The 20326-nt window shown below is 36.0% G+C and overlaps 1 protein-coding gene across 4 annotated transcripts in view; it reads left to right on the forward strand.

The window, feature by feature from the left end:
• The window catches only part of LOC106052984 (uncharacterized), a 181471-nt gene that overhangs the window by 113168 nt on the left and 47977 nt on the right, over positions 1 to 20326 (forward strand). For all 4 annotated transcript variants that reach the window (XM_056044205.1, XM_056044208.1, XM_056044207.1 and 1 more), the window contains exons 5-6: positions 4152 to 6010; positions 20155 to 20208. In XM_056044205.1, the coding sequence (XP_055900180.1) occupies positions 4152 to 6010; positions 20155 to 20208 (1913 nt within the window). The remainder of the gene's footprint in view (positions 1 to 4151; positions 6011 to 20154; positions 20209 to 20326) is intronic.

Below are 20326 nucleotides of genomic sequence, written 5' to 3' on the forward strand. Positions count from 1 at the left end.
GACTTAAATTCTGCCAAGTCACTGGTTTTCCTTGCTAGCTCAGGCAACCCATTCCATGCTCTAATAGCACTAGGGAAGAAGGAGTATTTGTACAAATTTGTCCTAGCATATGGGACGAGGAATGTGCCTTTATCTTTGTGTCTTTCAGAGTATTTTATTAAATTTTGTTTTTGTATTTGAAGATTATGGTTCAGTGTTTTATGTATTATTGCTACTTTACTTTTGAGCCTTCTGTCCTGAAGGCTTTCTAAATTTAGTGATTTTACTAAAGGTGTTACTCTAGTCAAATGTGAATATTCGTTTGTTATGAATCGCACTGCTCTATTTTGTGTCTGTTCTAGTTTCTTAATGTTTTCTTGAGTTGAGGGGTCCCAAACAGAGGATGCATATTCTATTATTGGCCTAACCAAGGTTAAATAACATTTTAGTTTTATGTTCTTATTTGATTTATAGAAATTTCTTTTAATAAATCCTAATGCTTTGTTTGATTTTTTTGTAGTTTCATCAATATGTGGATTCCATGACAGTTTTTCATTTATTATAACACCTAGGTATTTTGCGTTTTTACTCTGTGTTACTGGTTTGCCATGAATAAGATAAGTGGAATTAATTTGTTTTAGTTTTTTTGTTACTCTTAACAACTGACATTTTTCTGGGTGGAAAGACATGCTCCAATTTGATTCCCATTTCTGTAATTCATCTAATTCTCTTTGTAAAATATCTGTGTCTTGTGTTGTTTTTATTGTTCTATATATTATGCAATCGTCTGCAAATAATCTGACTTTTGTTCCTGAAGTAATGCAATTTGGTAAATCATTTATGTAAATTAAAAATAGTAGTGGACCCAAGACTGTTCCTTGAGGTACACCTGAGTTTACTGTTATCGGTGTTGATTTAGAGCCATTTATTATTACAGTTTGTTCTCTCCCTATCAGAAAGTCTTTAATCCACTGATGCAGTGGACCATTAATGCCGAAATATTTTAATTTTTTAAGCAAACTATGGTGGTGAACTTTGTCAAAAGCCTTAGAAAAATCTAGTAAGATAGCATCTATTTGTTCACTATTATCTAAACCTTTTGAAAAATCATCAATTAGTCCTATTAGTTGTGTTTCACATGATCTATATTTCCTAAAGCCATGTTGGTATGGTGTGAGGACATTATGTTTGTCTAAGTGGTTTATGATGTTGCTACATATTATGTGTTCTAGGATTTTACATGTGATGCTGGTAAGTGATACTGGTCTGTAGTTTCCTGGGTCAGATTTTTCTCCTTTTTTAAATAGGGGGGTGACATTAGCTTCTTTCCAGTCCTTTGGTACTCTGCCCTGGTTAAGTGAAGCCTGAAAGAGTATTTTGAACACTGGGGCTAGCTCATTACTTAGTTCTTTGAGTAATCTAGCTGGAATACCATCAGGTCCAGAAGCTTTATTTGGTTTGGTGTTGGCTAATAGTTTTTGAATTCCATTTTCTTGTACTACTATATCTTCTATGTTGTCTACTTGGTTCAAATTCAGTAATATGTCTTTGTCTCCTGGGGCTGAGAATGCTGATGCAAAGTATTTGTTTAGAATGTTTGCTTTAGTTTCATTATCATTATGTATTATGTTATGTTCATCTTTTAATGGCGCTACGCCTGTTGTTTCCATTTTCTTAGACTTAATGTATGACCATAGGTTTTTGTTGTTGTCTTTAGATATTACATTGTTTATGTATTCACTCTGCAACTGTCTGCTTACTTTTTGGGTTAAGTGTTTAATTTTTATATACTTTTTGTAAACTCTTTCTGCATTAGTTTCTTTAAATTTTCTATATAGGTTTTCCTTCTGTTTACAAAGCTTCTTTAGTCTATTATTAAACCAGCATTTATTTATTTTGTTTGATGTGTATTTAGTTGGTATTTGATTTTCTATAATGCTTTTAAGATGGTTTTTAATGAAATTCCAGAGGTCATCGACTGGTTGGTTAATGTCTTTTTCTAATAAGAATGTTTGTTGAAAGTTTAATGCAGCTTGGTGTAGTTGTGTTAGGTTACATTTATTCCAGAGTAAGATTTTTCTTTTGGGTTTTATATTGGCTACTGCTTTTATCTGACTGTGTATTTTTATGATCTCATGGTCTGATAGACCAGGGATAATATCATAATCAACTACTAATCCAGGTCTGTTGGTTAAGAAGAGATCTAATGTGTTGTTTAATCTAGTTGGCTTTTTAATGATTTGATCTAAACTTTGGTTGTGTAAAGTTTCTATGAAAAGCTCATTTATGTCCTTAAGGTTTTGGTATTTATCTATGGTTAGGGTTTTCCAATTTATATCAGGTAGGTTGAAATCACCCATAATCCAAAAAACTGCATTTTTATTTGTCTCTTTAAGTGTCGTAATCTGATTACATAGTTCCTGCATGTATTCTAAACTAGAATTTGGTGGTCTGTAAATGCTGCCTATTATTAGGGATGTTGAGGTGGTATTAATTTTACAAAATGTTGATTCTATATTTTTTGAGTTAGGTAAGGTAATTTCTTCTGCTATAAGAGTGTTTTTTATTGCTAAAAGAACTCCTCCATGATTATCAGCCCTATCTTTTCTAAAAATTTCATAATTACTATTGAAAATTTCTGCATTATAAATTTCAGGATGTAGCCAAGTTTCTGTGTCTGCAATTATGTCTGGTTTCTCACATTCTAATAAAATTTCTAAATCTGCTGTTTTGTTCCTAATGCTTTGAAAATTTATTATTAAGGTTTTAAGGTATTTTGGTGTTACTTCTTTAGTAGGTTTGTTTAGTGAGGCTGTTGTATTAATTTTAGTAGATTTAGGTTTAACAGGAGTGGATCTGGCTAGTGGTTGGTGAGTTTGGTTTGGGATGGTGTTTAGGATGTTGTATGGGTTAGAAGTGTCTGCATCAAAGGAATCAAACAGTCCTGATGTAAACTGAGGTAACCCACACGGTACACAGTGCCATGACGCATCTTTGTTGCCTAAGGCATAATACACAGGTGTATTCATATGGAGACATGATGCATGGTACCATTCATCGCAGGTGTCACATTGAATGGCTTTCTGTTTCATGGTGCATACTTTTTTGCAGATGTTGCATCTATCTTTAGATCTAGGCCCTGGATTTGACTCTACATCTCCTGCTATTAATATTAACAGTGATAGGTATTTATTTCTGCTGTGTCTGATTGAGAACTTCCATTTGTGATGGGTAATCTTCTTTAGTGTTATGGATGTGTATGTTAGGTTATTTTTTAAGTTGCTTTGATCTAAAGTGTGATGATTGATTATGACTGTTGTTTCTTTTTTAAGTTTAGTGTTGACTAAGGTAGATCTGGTTCTGTGTTCAGCTAGTATGTATTTAGTAATTATTAGGATAAATAGCCAGAGCAATTTCATGATGACTGTTGTTGATTTTAGTTTTTAAAGGGGTCTAGTCTAAATCTAGTTTAAGGTTTACAATGCCTAATTTATGTCTAAATCTAAATTGAAAGCTAATTTACAATGACAATTAAATCAAATGAAATGGTTTATTAAATTCAAAATATGGACCTAGACTAGATCTAGATCTAATTCTAGATCAATATATTTACGTGTATAATTAACTATATAGAATATTACTATTAGTTATTATTAGTAGTATTAGTAGATGATTAGTAGATCTAAAGCCTTAATTAAAGTCTAAGTCTAACACTAAAGCTAGACTAGACTAGACTGACTTGACTTGACTAGGTCTAGATCTAGTCCTAAGGGCTAAGCTAAGAGTTGATAATTTGAATTAATTAGTGGAAAAAAATGCTGAATTAAGTTAAATATATAATTTAAAGATATTAGTTTATTAGTTAAATAGCTTTTTTAATGAATTTGGTCTGATTTTAATACAACAAAACGAAAAATTTAACTCATCTCTTATAACAGTAAACAGGGAGCAGCCATCTTGCCATCTTGTTAGAGATTATTATATAACAACATTATGAATAGTAAGTTTAAATATATAAGAATTGAATACATTTAAATGAATTACATTCGACACATTTTGTTTGCGATTGTTGGTCATTGAACCCCTTCGCGTCGTGGATGCTACGCCACTGACTATTAGTAAAAAAGATTTCATTAAAATTTGTTTTTTTTTTTTTTTTCTGTATTCTTCAGTTCGCTTTGAAAACGAGGAAACGGAAATTAACAGATTTGTCAACCACTTGTACGAAAAATACCCAGAAGCTTTCGTTGATATGGATATGAAGTCGATGTCCGGTGTAATCAGCGTCCTAGAGCAGTCCTTCGTTTTCAGGACCAAGGAGGACCTTTTATCGCAGCAATCCGGCTGTGAGTGTTCCTGCTCTTGCGATTCGACCACAACAGCGTCATCGCCTGCTACGACCAGGGCCCCGACTGCGGCCGCTTCCTCAGTAGAAGCTCTAAGAGCGCTGTTGCCTATATTGAAATTAGTAGCGGAGACAACCAACAATTTGACCGCGCCCGATGATGTGTTTTTAACGCCCCTGTCTTTCAGCAACGCGAGCGATCACTCCGCCCCTGACTCTACCAATGCTTCATCAAGCCCTTTATCATCGTTGTTTTTACCATCGTCATCTTTACCGTTATCGACGCCGACCTCTTCAACGTATTTCAACTCACTTACCAACGCGACTTCTCGTTTGTCGCCCGACTCGTCACATTCGTCGTCGTTTTTATCTATTTCTAATTCATCGAACGATGTTTCATCAACATCACCATCGTCGCATTCCACATTGTCATCTTTATTCTTATCCTCACCACCGTCGTTAAACTCAACATCCGCTTCAATGCCGCAATCCGCATCTACTAGCCTTAGCTTCAACATTTCATCTCCACAAAGAGGGCGCAGGAAGCGGAACTCGTTCTCATATAATCGTTTGCACTATGGGATAGATGAAGTGCAGTTAAATAACCTTGACCCTACAAAAGGGCTATCGGGCGTCGAGAATCTAGCTAATCTTTATAAAAAGCAAGGGCGGGAAAGTAGGAGCACTGAGATTAGTGTGACTGATGGAGGTCCGGTCACAGACTCTAGTGGTTTAACGCCTGTCTCACTTGCGAACCATGATAGACTAGTCAGTCACGTGACGCGAGCAGCTCTGACCTTGCAGGATATCTCTCGCTACAACCAGTTGGATAAGCAAGGGACTGGAAGCTCCGGTTCCCCCCAAGAGGGGGATCTTGTAAATAATGACCTCATCACCACCCATTCCAAAGAGATTTACACGAAGACGTCTGCAGTGCCTCTTGGATTAGCCTCCTCAATTCCAAACGACCCGCCTCGTGAGAGTCCCAGTAAGCCTCTCACTTCCGGTTCCTGGAGCACGGAAGAAAATTTACATAGCCTAGAGTTCGGGCGAAGACAAAAAAGACAAGTGAACAGACTAGGAACCGAAACTCTCATGACGCAGGGCAGCAGCGGAGGCGCTGGACCAACCACTTCGACGTCACAGGCATTATACTCTCGATCAGAGACATCGTCGAAGGCGCCAACTAGCGCACCCTCGAATACTGTCCCCCAAAATACAAAAGATGAGATGTCCATGCTTACAAGCACTGTGAGTTTTGTAAATAATAATTCTTTACCAACAAAAACGTCTAATGAAGCTCTAAATGTGCTCGCTGGGAATCAAACCGCGACCTTCGCCTCAATTCCATCCACACTAACCCTAACAGAAAAAACCTATTCCAACTCTTCGACTCAGAGGCCTCAAATCGATATGGCGGCGTCCTCGGTAATCGGCGCCACGGTGGCCAGCTCCACGGTGGCCAATTCGACGACCAGAAAGCCGGTGGCCCTGGAGGACATCTTCGTGCTGGAGATCAACAACATCATGGACAGTTTCTACTTGGTGGCCGAGTTTGTCCCGAACCGAGTGGGCAGTAATGACACCAAGAATGTCCAGTACAATGAGGAGTACTCCAAGGTGTACAAGTCCAGCAAAGCCTTGCACTTCATCAGCTTGTCCATTCTCTCCGTCATGGTGTTGGAGGTGAGTAGCTCTTACACATCAAATGTTTAATTATAGCAGTGTTCACATTATTGGAGTTTATTCAGATTTGTTACTACCAAAATAATAATAATAATAGTAAAGGTAATAGCATAGTGGTAACAATATAAATAAGAACATTACGATATATCAATAATAATAATAATAACGAAAATATGGGAACCTTGGCTTGGAGATTAAGCGTTTATGGAAATTATCTAAAACAACAATATATCCCATTGTTATATCAACCGAGGGGATAATAACTGACCTCCCATATACATTCAAGGCCCTTGTCATTCCTAGGAACATTCTCGTTGCCTGTCAGAGGGCGGTACTACTGCAGACCTGCCACATCACCAGAAAATTCCTCAGTAGAATCTGATAAAGGGACTACGCTGAACTTTGTTTCCCTTTAACGAAACTCGACCCTGGCTTCACCAGAGAATGACTACTCGCTCTTTTATAATAATAATAGTAATAGTAATGGTTATAATAATAATGGTGATGATGATAATGATTATAACAATAATAGTAAGAACAACTATAATGATGATAGCTATAATACTACAGCCAAAAGCCTACAGCTATTTATTATGATGTCAATGATAAGGCCCCCCCCCCCCTGCAGTCCAGCGATCAATATTAATATCACATAAACACGTGACTACGAAGTCCCAGCTGTGGTCTACATATTTTGCCACATCCAGCGCAGACATTTCATTTTTCGCTGACGGTCGATGTACATTTTTTTTTCGACGTCTAAGTCTGTCCTCGGCAGCGGATTTTCTTTTGGTCTCAAATGTGTATCCAGCTACCATTATATATTACACATACAATACACACAATATATGTGTAAACAAATGGTGTACGATTAAAGTATTTATGTGTGTATATCTTTTCCTTTACATTATGTGATACAGACGTTACGTCAAAATAGAAGATGATTACGTCCTACGCGTCATGCATTTAGTCATGCATATTAGCCAATGACTTAAATTCTGACAAGTCACTGGTTTTCCTGGTTAGCTCACGCAACCCATTCCATGCTCTAATAGCACTGGGGAAGAAGGAGCTTTTGTACAAATTTGTCCTAGCATATGGGACGAGGAATGTGCATTAATCTTTGTGTCTTTAAGAGTATTTTATTACATTTTGTTTTTGTATTTGAAGATTATGGTTCAGTGTTTTATGTATAATTGCTACTTTACTTTTAAGTCTTCTATCCTGAAACTTTCTAAATTAAGTGATTTTACTAAAGGAGTTACTCTAGTCAAATGTGAATATTCGTTTGTTATGAATCTCACTGCTCTATTTTGTGTCTGTTCCAGTATCTTAATGTTTTCTTGAGTTGAGGGGTCCCAAACGGAGGATGCATATTCTATTATTGGCCTAACCAAGGTTAAATAACATTTTAGTTTTATGTTCTTATTTGATTTGTAGAATTTTCTTTTAATAAACCCTAATGCTTTGTTAGATTTTTTAAAATAGTTTCATCAATATGGGGATTCCATGACAGTTTTTCATTTATTATAACACCTAGGTATTTTGCGTTTTTGGTCTGTGTTACTGGTTTACCATGAATAAGATAAGTGGAATTAATTTTTTTAAGTTTTTTTTTTGTTACTCTTAAAAACTGACATTATTCTGGGTGAAAGGCATGTTCCAATTTGATTCCCATTTCTGTAATTCATCTAAATCTCTTTGTAAAATATCTGTGTCTTGTGTTGTTTTTATTGTTATATATATTATGCAATCGTCTGCAAATAATCTGACTTTTGTTCCTGAACTAATGCAATTCGGTAAATCATTTATGTAAATTAAAAATAGTAGTGGACCTAAGACTGTTCCTTGTGGTACACCTGAGTTTACTGTTATTGGTGTTGATGTAGAGCCATTTATTACAAGCGAACTCCACTACATGTATTGTTACAATCATTTGTAAGGGCTTGAAAATCTTCTATCTTAAAAATCAAAATTTAAGTTCAGGAATTAGTGTCAACCAGTGTTTCTGTCTTTGTTACAGAGTAGATCTAACTGTACAAGAGTATGGTTGTGTACCATGGGGGGAGGCATTCAACACGGGAGGTTCTCCAGCAACTGACTTGAGTTATTCTCGCGCTTAATTCAAAAGTTCAAAGAGGATTTTGACTGATTAACTTTCTGATGACAAGAAAGAGAAGTGCCCCATCCTCCCCAATGGCTTACCGTGAGACAATTTCCTCACAAAGTATAATCTCGGGATACACAAACACACGCACACGCAAACACACACACACACAAGTGTATACTTGAATAATAAAACTTCACCGAAAAGACTATTCAAAAAATTCGATACGTCTTGATTCACAGCATTTCATTTACTATCATAGTGGTGGCTATGCGCTCGTCTTCAGGACCAAGGAGGACCTTGAATTTAGGAATTTTACAAGGGCGCCTCTGAGTCCACCCAACTCGAATGGGTACCTGAGTTTAGTTGGGGACAAGTAAAGGCGGTTGGTCGTTGTACTGGCCACATGACACCTTGCTCGTTAACCGTTGGCCATAAAACCATATGGCCTTAACATCATCTGCCTTATGGATCGCAAGGTCTGAAAGGGGAATTTACTTACTACAACTAAAATCTTGTTGGCAAAATGGATAAGAAAATGAACAGCAAGGGAAATTGTATTCGTCTATTGCAACTGAAATAGGAGGTAATACTTTGCTTAACGTGAAGACCGAGGGACAGGGCGCGCGACCGAGCGGCCATCCTATATCTCCTTATGTGGATCCTCTTTTGCCTTTTCTTTTTGTAAAATGTTTGTAAAATGTTTTACATGTTTCGTATGTTCCTTCAGAGCTGAAGATAATTACTTCCTGGTCCAAACCTCCCGCAGGACGACGGGGGATGGGAGCGGGCAGGGTTTGAACCCTCGACCATCGATAAATCTGAACGACAGTCCAGCGCGCAAACCGCACAACCAGGCAGCCATCCATTTTTCATTGGGTAGGGAGGGGCGGTGTGATAGCGCTGCACCACGGCCTCGGCTCTTGGGTCGACTAGCACGCTCTGCTGAATATACAATGAGAGAATTTTAAAATTAGCTTCAGCTTTCACTTTATTTATTTATTAATTAGTTTTTATGTCTTTTTTTTTTTATTAATTCTGTGAGGTAGATATGCAGGAATCTTTGGCGAACCTTCTGACATATAGATCGTATCGATTGATATACTAGGCTAAGTCTATGTAAGGTATTTTTTATGGCCTCTTGTCACAAAGGGACTATGGATCATCTCATGTACGATATATTTGAATATATGCTCTTTATGGAGCGCATGCCTAGTGCATAAGTATATAATCGTGTTTTTCTCATGTACGATATACTTGAATATATATACTCTATACAGCAATTGCCAGCCTGGCATAAAATATAATCGTGTTTTTGTTTAGTCAGAATATATATTGATTTTAAAAAGGTGATGATCTATTTACATACTCAAAACTGTCACCGGAAGCCACGTTGCAGTGTTGGCTGTGTGATGTGCTATTAATAGCCAGATTGCCTTCACATTTATAAAACAACGTCATGCCGCCGTCACAAAGTCAATGTAGCTCTCTCGCATGCACACACGTACACGGACACAGCACCACACACACACACCTAAAGACACACATAGCCAAATGGAAACATCCACATATACCAAAGTGAACAGCCACGAACCATTGGTTGCTCAATGGTGAGCGGCTTGCCGTGTTAAACTGGAAACATGACACAGTTAGGGTATATATTGTTTGTGTGTATTCACAAATCAATAAAAAAAAAGTTGAATATTAATCAATAAATAGAGTTCAGAAATACTTCAATTAAAAATGTTTTATCCATCCATCTATCTATCTATCTATCTATCTATCTATCTATCTATCTATCTATCTATCTATCTATCTATCTACCTATCTATCTATCTGGTTGTGTTGGGGGGGGGGATGACAAGTGACTTGCGCTGGAATTTGGATTAAAGTTAGGAGGATTTGCGCAACACGTCGACCTCACTCTCTCGCCCTAAAACCCGTCCTTTTCCGGAAGCAAGATTTGGTCAAGACGTCCGGGGACAAATTTGGGTTTAGTGGATGACCAGAGACTTTCTGTGTGTCTTGTTCTGCTCTTGAGTACTCCACAGCACTGTGCTGGTACTTGCCAGATCTATCTATCTATCTATCTATCTATCTACCAATCAATTATTCAATCAATTTGCCAATCAATCAATCAATCTCTATCTATCTATCTATCAGTCTATCTATCTATCTATCTATCTATCTATCTATCTATCTATCTATCTCTTATCTATCTATCTATCTACCAATCAATAATTCAACCAATCTACCAATCAATCAATCACTCTTTTTTATCTATTTTTCTATCTATCTACTTATCTATATATTTCAAAATACTGGATAGATCCACATGGAGCGCGAGCATAAAGGAAGGGTCGCGTATTGCAGATGCCATACACAACAGAAGCAGAAAGAAGGCTGAAAATGCAACGGCGCCTGGGAACTACAGATGCCCAACCTGTGTCATTAATAAACAAGATTACAAAGAGAGTTTGTGTTACACAAACTCAGAGGCGGCCCCCGTCGAAGTCGGATCCCTGTCGGATCTGCATATTCGCAAATAATATTCAAGAGGTGATTTAATTTTGATGGTCAAAAGTAATAATGTTTCAAAGATTCATTTGCTGTAAACTTAAATTTAAATTAAATAAAAAAATTTAGATTAGTTTTAGTATATTAAAACATTGCAATATTGATCAAAACGTTTGGAAATGAAAATCTACACTTTTTTTTTACACTTTAAGTTTAGAAATTGAAATTCTACATCTTAATCTAGTCTATTTTAGTCTAAACTAGATCTAGAAATTCTAGATCTAGACTCTAAAATAATTTTAATTAGAATATAAATCCAGATCTAGATATACTGTAATAAAAATCTAGATCTAGTTTAAAAAATCTAGATTAGATCTAAATCAAGATATTCCTTTTTTAAACGCGAGTTACATAACGAGGCTTAATAAACATTACTATACCGAGTTCTTTTTTTCATTTCATTTGAAGAATTAATTCCATATGACGTCAAAGGAAAAAAAAAACACTACGTCACACGGCCTAGTTAGACTAAAAATCGCATTCATCATTACGAGCCATTTATCGAGTGTTCATAGACTTTGGTGCACCGAGTGCGTTCTTTAAGCATTTCTTTTAAAGAATTCATTCCATATGACGTCAAAGGAAAAAAAACCCCACTACGTCACACGACCTAGCTAGAATAAAAATCGCCTTCATTACCTCACAATAGGCTAGTACCGGTACCCTAAAAATGTCTTTATTTACACGAGATATTTGACGAGGGTTCATATACATTGGTGCACTGAGTTCTAATAGAATTTATTTAAAGAGGATCAAAGCCGCATTGTTTTTGCGTTTTGTCTGTCAGTCGGTCTGTCCGTCATCTTGATATAAAAAAAACAACTAAAAGTTATTAAAATTGATTAACCTTTATTTTACGTTTCAAAACATCGCAATAATTTTTAGGTATGAATACAATTGAAAAGTTTATATAATAGATTGTTCCGGATGTTTTTATAAATAGTAAAAGAAAAAGAGAATTTCAGATAAATGTAATACCGTTAATTAAATTTTTTGGATGGTCTCGTATAAAAATTAGATGTACTACAGCCATGTGGAGAGATTTTCATACCTTACTTTGGATTCTGTTTTCCTTAAAAATCGGAACATAATATTAACGATAATTAGATTTTTTAATGTTTTAGGTAGAAAGTTAAATGTACTGTAAGAGAGTAGTGAGTTAAAATATTTTTCATAAAAATCCGAAAAAACATTATTTCGTAAATGAGAAGATTATTTGTTTATTAATTAGAAGAGAGGAGTTCAAACAATTATTTGCGTTAGTAGATTTTTAAATAAATTCGGAAATTTCTGGCGACGATTTGTAAGAAACAAAATCCGGAACATTCTTTATCGATTACAAAACTTCTATGTTATGTTTCAGCAAGAAAATTAAATGTCTAAAAAGTAATTTTCAGTAATCAATTCTAGTAAATTACTTTTTTTTTTAAAGCCCTGAACAACCTATTGTCGATATTTTTAAAATTTGTTTAAAGATGAAAATACGGAACAATTTGATATTGATAACCAAATTATAGTGACGCATTGTCAAATAATATAAGTGTAATATTAGTAAATTATGCGATTTCAAACAATCATTAGGCATAATTCATGTTTTATAAAACAATATCCGGAACATTTTTACAAATTATTACTGCAAGAGACTGCAATTATGTCTGGTTTCTCACATTCTAATAGAATTTCTAAGTCTGCTGTTTTATTCCTAATGCTTTGAAAATTTATTACTAAGGTTTTAAGGTATTTTGGTGTTACTTCTTTAGTAGGTTTGTTTAGTGAGGCTGTTGTATTAATTTTAGTAGATTTAGGTTTAACAGGAGTGGATCTGGCTAGTGGTTGGTGAGTTTGGTTTGGGATGGTGTTTAGGATGTTGTATGGGTTAGAAGTGTCTGGTACCATTCATCGCAGGTGTCACATTGAATGGCTTTCTGTTTCATGGTGCATACTTTTTTGCAGATGTTGCATCTATCTTTAGATCTATAGGCCCTGGATTTGACTCTACATCTCCTGCTATTAATATTAACAGTGCTAGGTATTTATTTCTGCTGTGTCTGATTGAGAACTTCCACTTGTGATGGGTAATCTTCTTTAGTGTTATGGATGTGTATGTTAGGTTATTTTTTAAGTTGCTTTGATCTAAAGTGTGATGATTGATTATGACTGTTGTTTCCTTTTTAAGTTTAGTGTTGACTAAGGTAGATCTGGTTCTGTGTTCAGCTAGTGTGTATTTAGTAATTATTAGGATAAATATCCAGAGCAATTTCATGATGACTGTTGTTGATTTTGGTTTTTAAAGGGGTCTAGTCTAAATCTAGTTTAAGGTTTACAATGCCTAATTTATGACTAAATCTAAATTGAAAGCTAATTTACAATGACAATTAAATCAAATGAAATGGTTTATTAAATTCAAAATATGGACCTAGACGACCTAGACTAGATCTAAGGTCTAGATCTAATTCTAGATCAATATATTTACGTGTATAATTAACTATATAGAATATTACTATTAGTTATTATTAGTAGTATTAGTAGATGATTAGTAGATCTAAAGCCTTAATTAAAGTCTAAGTCTAACACTAGACTGACTAGATCTAAAATAATAATTATAATAATAATAAATATAGACTAGATCTAGTCCTAAGCTAAGAGTTGTTAATTTGAATTAATTAGTGGAAAAAATGCTGAATTAAGTAAAATATATAATTTAAAGATATTAGTTTATTAGTTAAACAGCTTTTTTAATGAATTTGGTTTGATTTTAATACAACAAAACGAAAAATTTAACTCATCTCTTATAACAGTAAACAGGGAGCAGCCATCTTGCCAAGAGCTAGTCGAGCACCTGAACATGTAGCGACGTTACGCTACTGCACGAAAATCGCTGCATAAAAAGTCCATTTAAAAAAATGTGCGTGATATTTACATACAAAGTGCATTATTAGCCTTTATAAACAAACAGAAATGTTTTCTTTTAATTTTAGCAGCTAGTTGACCAGAAAAAACATCTTTAACTATTATTTATATTTGTTGTAAACATTTCCGGTACATTTTAAAAATATATTTGACTTTGTGATACTGAAAATACACAAAAATTGTCCATCTTTGTTAGCATATTGTGACATTGCCTCCCTTACATTTACGTAATTGTTTTAGAATTGGTGTATTTTTATGAAAAAATCGCTTGCGTAATTAATTTTATAAATTAAACGGTTTGCTTTTAGAAAACCAAAAGTAGCCGTTGCACCTAAACTTTTCAAGCCGCATTTAATGATGAAATAATATTTTTCATATCTCTTCTAGTTTTCGAGATCTGAGTGTGACAGACGGACAGACGGACATTTTGCACAAACCTAATAGCGGCTTTTTCCCCTTACGGGGGCCGCTTAAAAAAAAAGTCAAAAACATATTTATTAATGTTAGTTGTGCTTCATGAGCTTACCTAGAACGTATTTTATAAACAAATATAAAAACAAGTCAAATATAACAAGGTTACAAAATCGGCCCCCGAAGTGGTCCACCCAGGCAGGCTTCAATATTTTCAGAAAGAACATCCGAATGAAATTATATCAAAGACAAATGAGAGATAAGAATGGAGAAAGAAGGTTAACAGATCTTGTGTAGTACCCCAACGGTCCCGCAGATCAAAAGATAGGTGAAAGTGAATGTAAAGTTAGATGTGAACCAGGCCTAACTAGTTCCCCTTTCAGACCTTGTGGTCTATAGGGCAGATGATGTAAAGTTCATCTGTTTTTGTGGCCTACGGTTAACGAGGGTGTCATGTAGCCAGCACAACGACCAACCGCCGTAACTCTTCCCCAACTAATGTCAGGTACCCATTAGAGCTGAGTCTTCACCAGGATTCGAACCCAGGACCCCCGGTTCGGAAGCCAAGCGCTTTACCGCTCAGCCACCGCGCCTCCTCTGGCCTAACTGATGTCTTATAATTGATCTAATTGTTTTGAAAAGGCTCATTCTCTTATTCGAATCCCCCCAAAAAAAAAAATTTACAAAAATGAAATTTACAAGATTACTATTCTTTTTAAATTAGGTCTAACTTGTAATGCATACTAATTAGCTTTTTCTCATTAAAAAAAACTGCTTGCATAACTGATTTTAAAAATTAGATTTTTCGATTTCAGAAAAAAAAAATAGCCGTTGCATCAGAACTTTGAATGGTCTAAAATATTGTGATGTCCGATTTTCAATATCTTTTCTAGTTTACGAGATCTAAACGGGACAGACGGACAGACATTTGGCACAAATCTAATGGCGTCTTTTCCCCTTTCGGGGGCCGCTTAAAAACACTTTTTAAAAACCTCGCTTATATTACGTGAAATAGTATCAATTATTTTTATTCAAATATGTCATTAGAGACTCAAAATCTAACCCAGATGCATATATAGGTTTGTCGGGGTGTGACTGTGCGTGATTGCTGTCATTGCAGCCGATTTTTTTCATTTTCCATTTAACATGCTTATAGCATGCTCACTGCGCTATGGTCCGATCTCTTCCATTGACCGTTGGGGAAAGGGAGGGTGGAGATAAGTATCTGGGAGAAGGATTCAGTCCTGCCTTTTAGAAGCAAAAATAAAAAAAAAAAGAATTACTCGGCTTTGAATTGGAACTCAAGCTTCCATGATGATAGGTCGACGTGTTTTGCCACTGATTCAAGTACTCTAAATTGAGAAGGTTTTGTTTGTCTATTTTTGGTTTTAAACTTCTTACTTGCTTGTAGGACTGCAACTGTGTGTAATTATTGTCACGAATCTCCCGCCACCAATTTAGTAATTTTTTCATATGAAATAAAACTAATTATTACTCATTGATTAACTAATCTTTTTTTTTATTTATATGTTGTCACCGCCAATGAATAGTTGTGCTAAGTTTCCACTTGATCCGAGAATGGGAAGTGGGAGAAATAGTTTATACAATATTTATACCAGCAAACAAACAAACAGACAAAGTAAGCTGAGATAAGCTCGGTAACAAACTAGTCTGACAAACAAATTGTGTTACTTCAGACTGAGTTACACTGAACTTGTCGAACAGACTATTTCATTGTCGTCGTTACTCAATGTCATCTCTCTCACTCTCTCTCTCTCTCTCTCTCTCTCTCTCATGTCTGTCCACCCCTAATCCCCTCCCCTCCCCCTACTTATAGTGTGGCCATCCTAAGAGGAAAGATAAATCTCACATCCCATCTCATTTTCTACTTGGCTGCTTCATAAATATATGGCCGGGTTGAACCTTGTTAGAAAGTTGGAAATATTTTTATTTTTTATAGACGCTTCTGTTCAGTTCTGGAAACAACATAGAGAAACGTGTGTGTGTGAGAGGAGGTTGTTATGGAGTGTGTGTGTTTAGAGCAATGAGATTTATAACAAACGAATATTCAAATTTGATTAGAGTAACTGTGGAACACCATTAATAAAATCACTAAACTTAGATATATTTTAGGACAGAAGAATACAAAAGTATACTAGCTATAATACATAAAACACTGAACCATAATTTACAAATAAAAAAAAACATTTAATTAAAATACTCAGAAAGACACAAAGATAGAGGCACATTTCTTATTCCATACACTAGAACGAATTAGTACAAGTGCTCCTTCTTCACTAGTCCCATTAGAGAATGGAATGGGTTGCCTGAATCAGCCAGGAAAACCAACGACTTCACAAAGTTTAAGTCACTGATTAACATGCATGACTAGATTTCCAAATAAAATGCGTACAATGTAATTATTTTCTTTTTCTTTTTAAAGTAACATCTGTAATATATAAGATAAGTGTGTTACTATGGTGACGGTGGGAAGAAGTTAGCGATTGGTTGTGAATGATGCAACATAGGTGGCGTTGTCGTCATTGGTGTTAGTTTGGACAGATAACTCCAGAACGTGAGATTGAAAGGTTGCAGTGAGCTAGATTTTGCTAAAAAATATTATTACTAAAGCCTAGCGAGTAGATTTATTTCATCTCCTATCAACTTGATTTTGTCTTTATTGTAGTATACGTTATATTGGGTATTGTTCATAAGGGATTTATTCAAGTCTTTTGAAGTTTTATTAGTTAAGACATATTACGCCGACAGATGTTTAGTTGTCTACCAGCAGTTTGGTACTACAAGTCAACGACAGTCAACAACAGGGAGTAATATTTCACATTTTCTTGCAGACAACTAAGTATGTCACTGCCATGCTTTTACCTTTGCCTATCCCTTAGCCTGTTGGACCGTTGGGGCACCATGCAAGATTTGTCGACCGTCTTTCTCCATTCCTCTCTGCCTTTTGCCTCATTCAATGGCAAGCCCGTCCATTCTTTTATGTTGTCTTCCCATCGCTTTCTCTGTCTGCCTCTTCTTCTTTTTCAGGGTACTGTTCCCTGAAGGAATGTCTTTTCGAGCCCCGAAGATCTTGTTATAAGGCCATAGATTTTTAGCTTGCGTTTTTTTTTACGATAGTTAGCAGGTCATCATGGGGTCCGATCGCTGCAGTAACCCTGTCTCTAATCTCCTGGTTTGTGATGCGGTCTTTAAATGAGATACCTAGGATCCTTCTGTAGCATCTCTATTCCATTGCTAGGATCCTCATCTCTAGCTCTGCAGTCAGCGTCCAAGACTCACAAGCATATCCCACTTCTTATTCTCGGATCAAGTTCAATTTTTATTTAATTATTCATAGTCTATGACAATACAATAATCCTAAAATTAACCAGTTAGTTAATCATTTAGTACTATTATATAGCAGAAAGGGGGTTAAACTCTGTTATTTTTTAGTAAATGGTAGTAATTAGCGGTTCTTTCCTTTACATAAGCTTTTTTTCTTTTTTCATAGTATTCTTTTTTCTAATGTTTGTTATGACAAGCCTGAATCCATACAGACGTTAGCCGTTCTGCTGTCCACATGGCATCTTCAAATGGCTCTCTAGTCAACTCACAGGCGTACATACCAGTGATATCCAGTACAAAAACAGTCTCAATACAAAATGATTGCTGATAACTATGGTAACTACGTTTCAGAGGCGTAGCGAGCAAAACGTGCTCCAGAGACATAAACCTTAGTGGCGCCCCAACCCACATTTTTCCCTGAACATTACATAGAAATACAAGTTTAGAAATAAGTATTTAATAATAATATAATACAAATAACCAAAGAATGTATTACCTAAATAAAATATCTACAATATTTTTTGGCGCCTGTCTGCGTGTGTCGACCCCTGAGGGGGGCGCACGGGGCATCGTGCCCCCATCTCATTACGCCTCTGCCATGCTTAAACAACTTTGCTAAGGCATAGACCCAGTTTGAACAATTCTAATTCAGAACAAACAGACGTTGTGCAATAGATTTCACCCAGCTCCGTTGTTTTATAAGCTGGTCAATATTTATCTCACAAACAGTGCGCACCCACACTGTAAGCATATCAAAGGGCTGTAACTTGGCCAGATGACAACAGAACACATGGATCATTCAACTTCAACGTAAAACGTATCAAGCAAAAATAAAATCTTGAAAATGACTTAAATATTAGCATTTCGTTGAAAACAGCTAATGTTTATCCGCTAACAAATTTATATATAAAAATTATTGCATCTTATATACATGTTACACCCTATAACCTTGTTATCATAAATTTTAACATATCATAACACTGACTCACTGAAGATAGAGTTATATTGTATAACACAATAAGCACAGTAGTACGTATATGTACTTCCAAGCCATACACGGGTCCAGTATCTGACCGAAACAACTACATTTTAGTAGTGCATTTTTATTTTATTATTATTATTATCATTATTATTGACATACGGTGGCAAGACCGCACTGCAAACAGCGATGTGCTTGCGAGTGCGTAAGGACAGTATAGAGGGATTTCTCATAATCCGACAATATGGCTGGGCAGGGCACGTATTCCGTATGGGAGACGAACGTATGCCAAAGTTTTTTTTGTTCTTTGTGAGCTGAAAGGTGGTCGGTGTGTGAGACAGAGGTGCACCACTGAAACGCTTTAAAGAGGAAGCGGGCAGATATGTTTAAGGTCGCCTTGACCCCGTACAAAGACAGCCCTAATGCCGCACACGAACCAGCTCACACTCTCTCTCTTTCAAACCCTTGTCTAGATTGCTCTTCATGCAGAATGCGACATTCATAAAAAAAAAAGGGTGGTCTCTTGTTTCTACGCCCTCGACGCAGTGGCGACACCTTGTGTCGTAATTCTCTCTGAACCGTCCGAAGCAAGCACAAATTGGACAGTGACCGACTCGGGACTGAGCTAGGACGGCCCACATTCCTCATCCCATATGCTAGGACAAATTTGTACAAATACTCCTTCTTCCCTAGTGCTATTAGAGCATGGAATGGGTTGCCTGAGCTAGCCAGGAAAACCAGTGACTTGGCACTATTTAAGTCATTGGTTAACATGCATGACCGAATGCATTAGGCGTAGGACGTAATCATCTTCTTTTTTGAAGTAACGTCTGTATTATATAAGATAAGATAAGATTAAGTTGTCACTACGCGTCCTTTCTGTCTGGTCTACTCAGCTGCCTATACAGCTCATGGCTTTGTCGGAAGAATCCCATCTTGTCTAGCCTAAGTGCCAACAATTGGGTGTCGTCTAGGGATAGTGCACTCTCGTAAGTGCACAATTCATCAAGTAGGGTTGCTGTTAGGGACTGCTTTAAAGACCAGCTTAGGCGCCAAGTTGCTTTAACTGAAATAGAAGAGAAAACCTGGTGGCAGGCGTCTTAGGAGCGTGACAGCTGGAGGTCACTTACAAAGGCCTGGGATACACATTTGAGACCAATAGAAAATCCACTGCCTAGGACAGACATAGACGGCTAAAAGATAAAAATCAACCAGCGGTGGATAATGGTTCTGTCTGTGCGGGATGTAGCAAAATATGTAGGTCGCACCTGGGACTACGTATCCACGTGAAATACTGCACTCCTGAATGTTCGGACTTGAAGACGCGCCTTATATGTATTATTATTTACAAAGACAAGTGCATGATTATAAAACTCATTTTTTTTAAAATTGTATTCAGACTAAAAATCAAGCAAAATATAGAAAATTCTTTTATAAAAAAGCAAAGCTTATCTAGGGTAAGAACTCCGCACTTACTATTATATCTCTCAATAATGCAGAAGTAATTCTCTTATTCGCTATCAAATAAAATAATTGAATATCAATACTTAATTGTTGAATTGACTAATTTCTTTGATTCCTGTCTTGTCTATGCCAATAAACAATTGTGCAAACTTTTAACTTGATTCGAAAATGGGTGTGGGAGAAATAACGTGTACAAACTTTTTTCCAGACAGACAGAGTTGAAATAAGCCTTGTAAAAAAATGTAGCCTTAGCTTCTATTTTAATCGTATTTCTATTAGTGAATTGTTTACTGTACAATGATCAGAAAAAACACTAAAATTTATTTTGTAAAATCTTTGTGTCTTCCACAGACTGCCATTAAACTTTTCTGTACCGGATGTGCTTTCTTCAAAAAGAAGTTCGAGGTAAATGTTTACATGTTTTTTTAATCCATGCAAGATTTTGATCTAATAAGAGACTTTATTTCACTGGCTTTCTTGTCACTTTACTAAACTTGACCTTTTATTTCACTGACTTGTCACT

Source organism: Biomphalaria glabrata, chromosome 10, assembly GCF_947242115.1.
Source record: "Biomphalaria glabrata chromosome 10, xgBioGlab47.1, whole genome shotgun sequence".
Taxonomy (NCBI): Eukaryota; Metazoa; Mollusca; class Gastropoda; family Planorbidae; genus Biomphalaria; species Biomphalaria glabrata.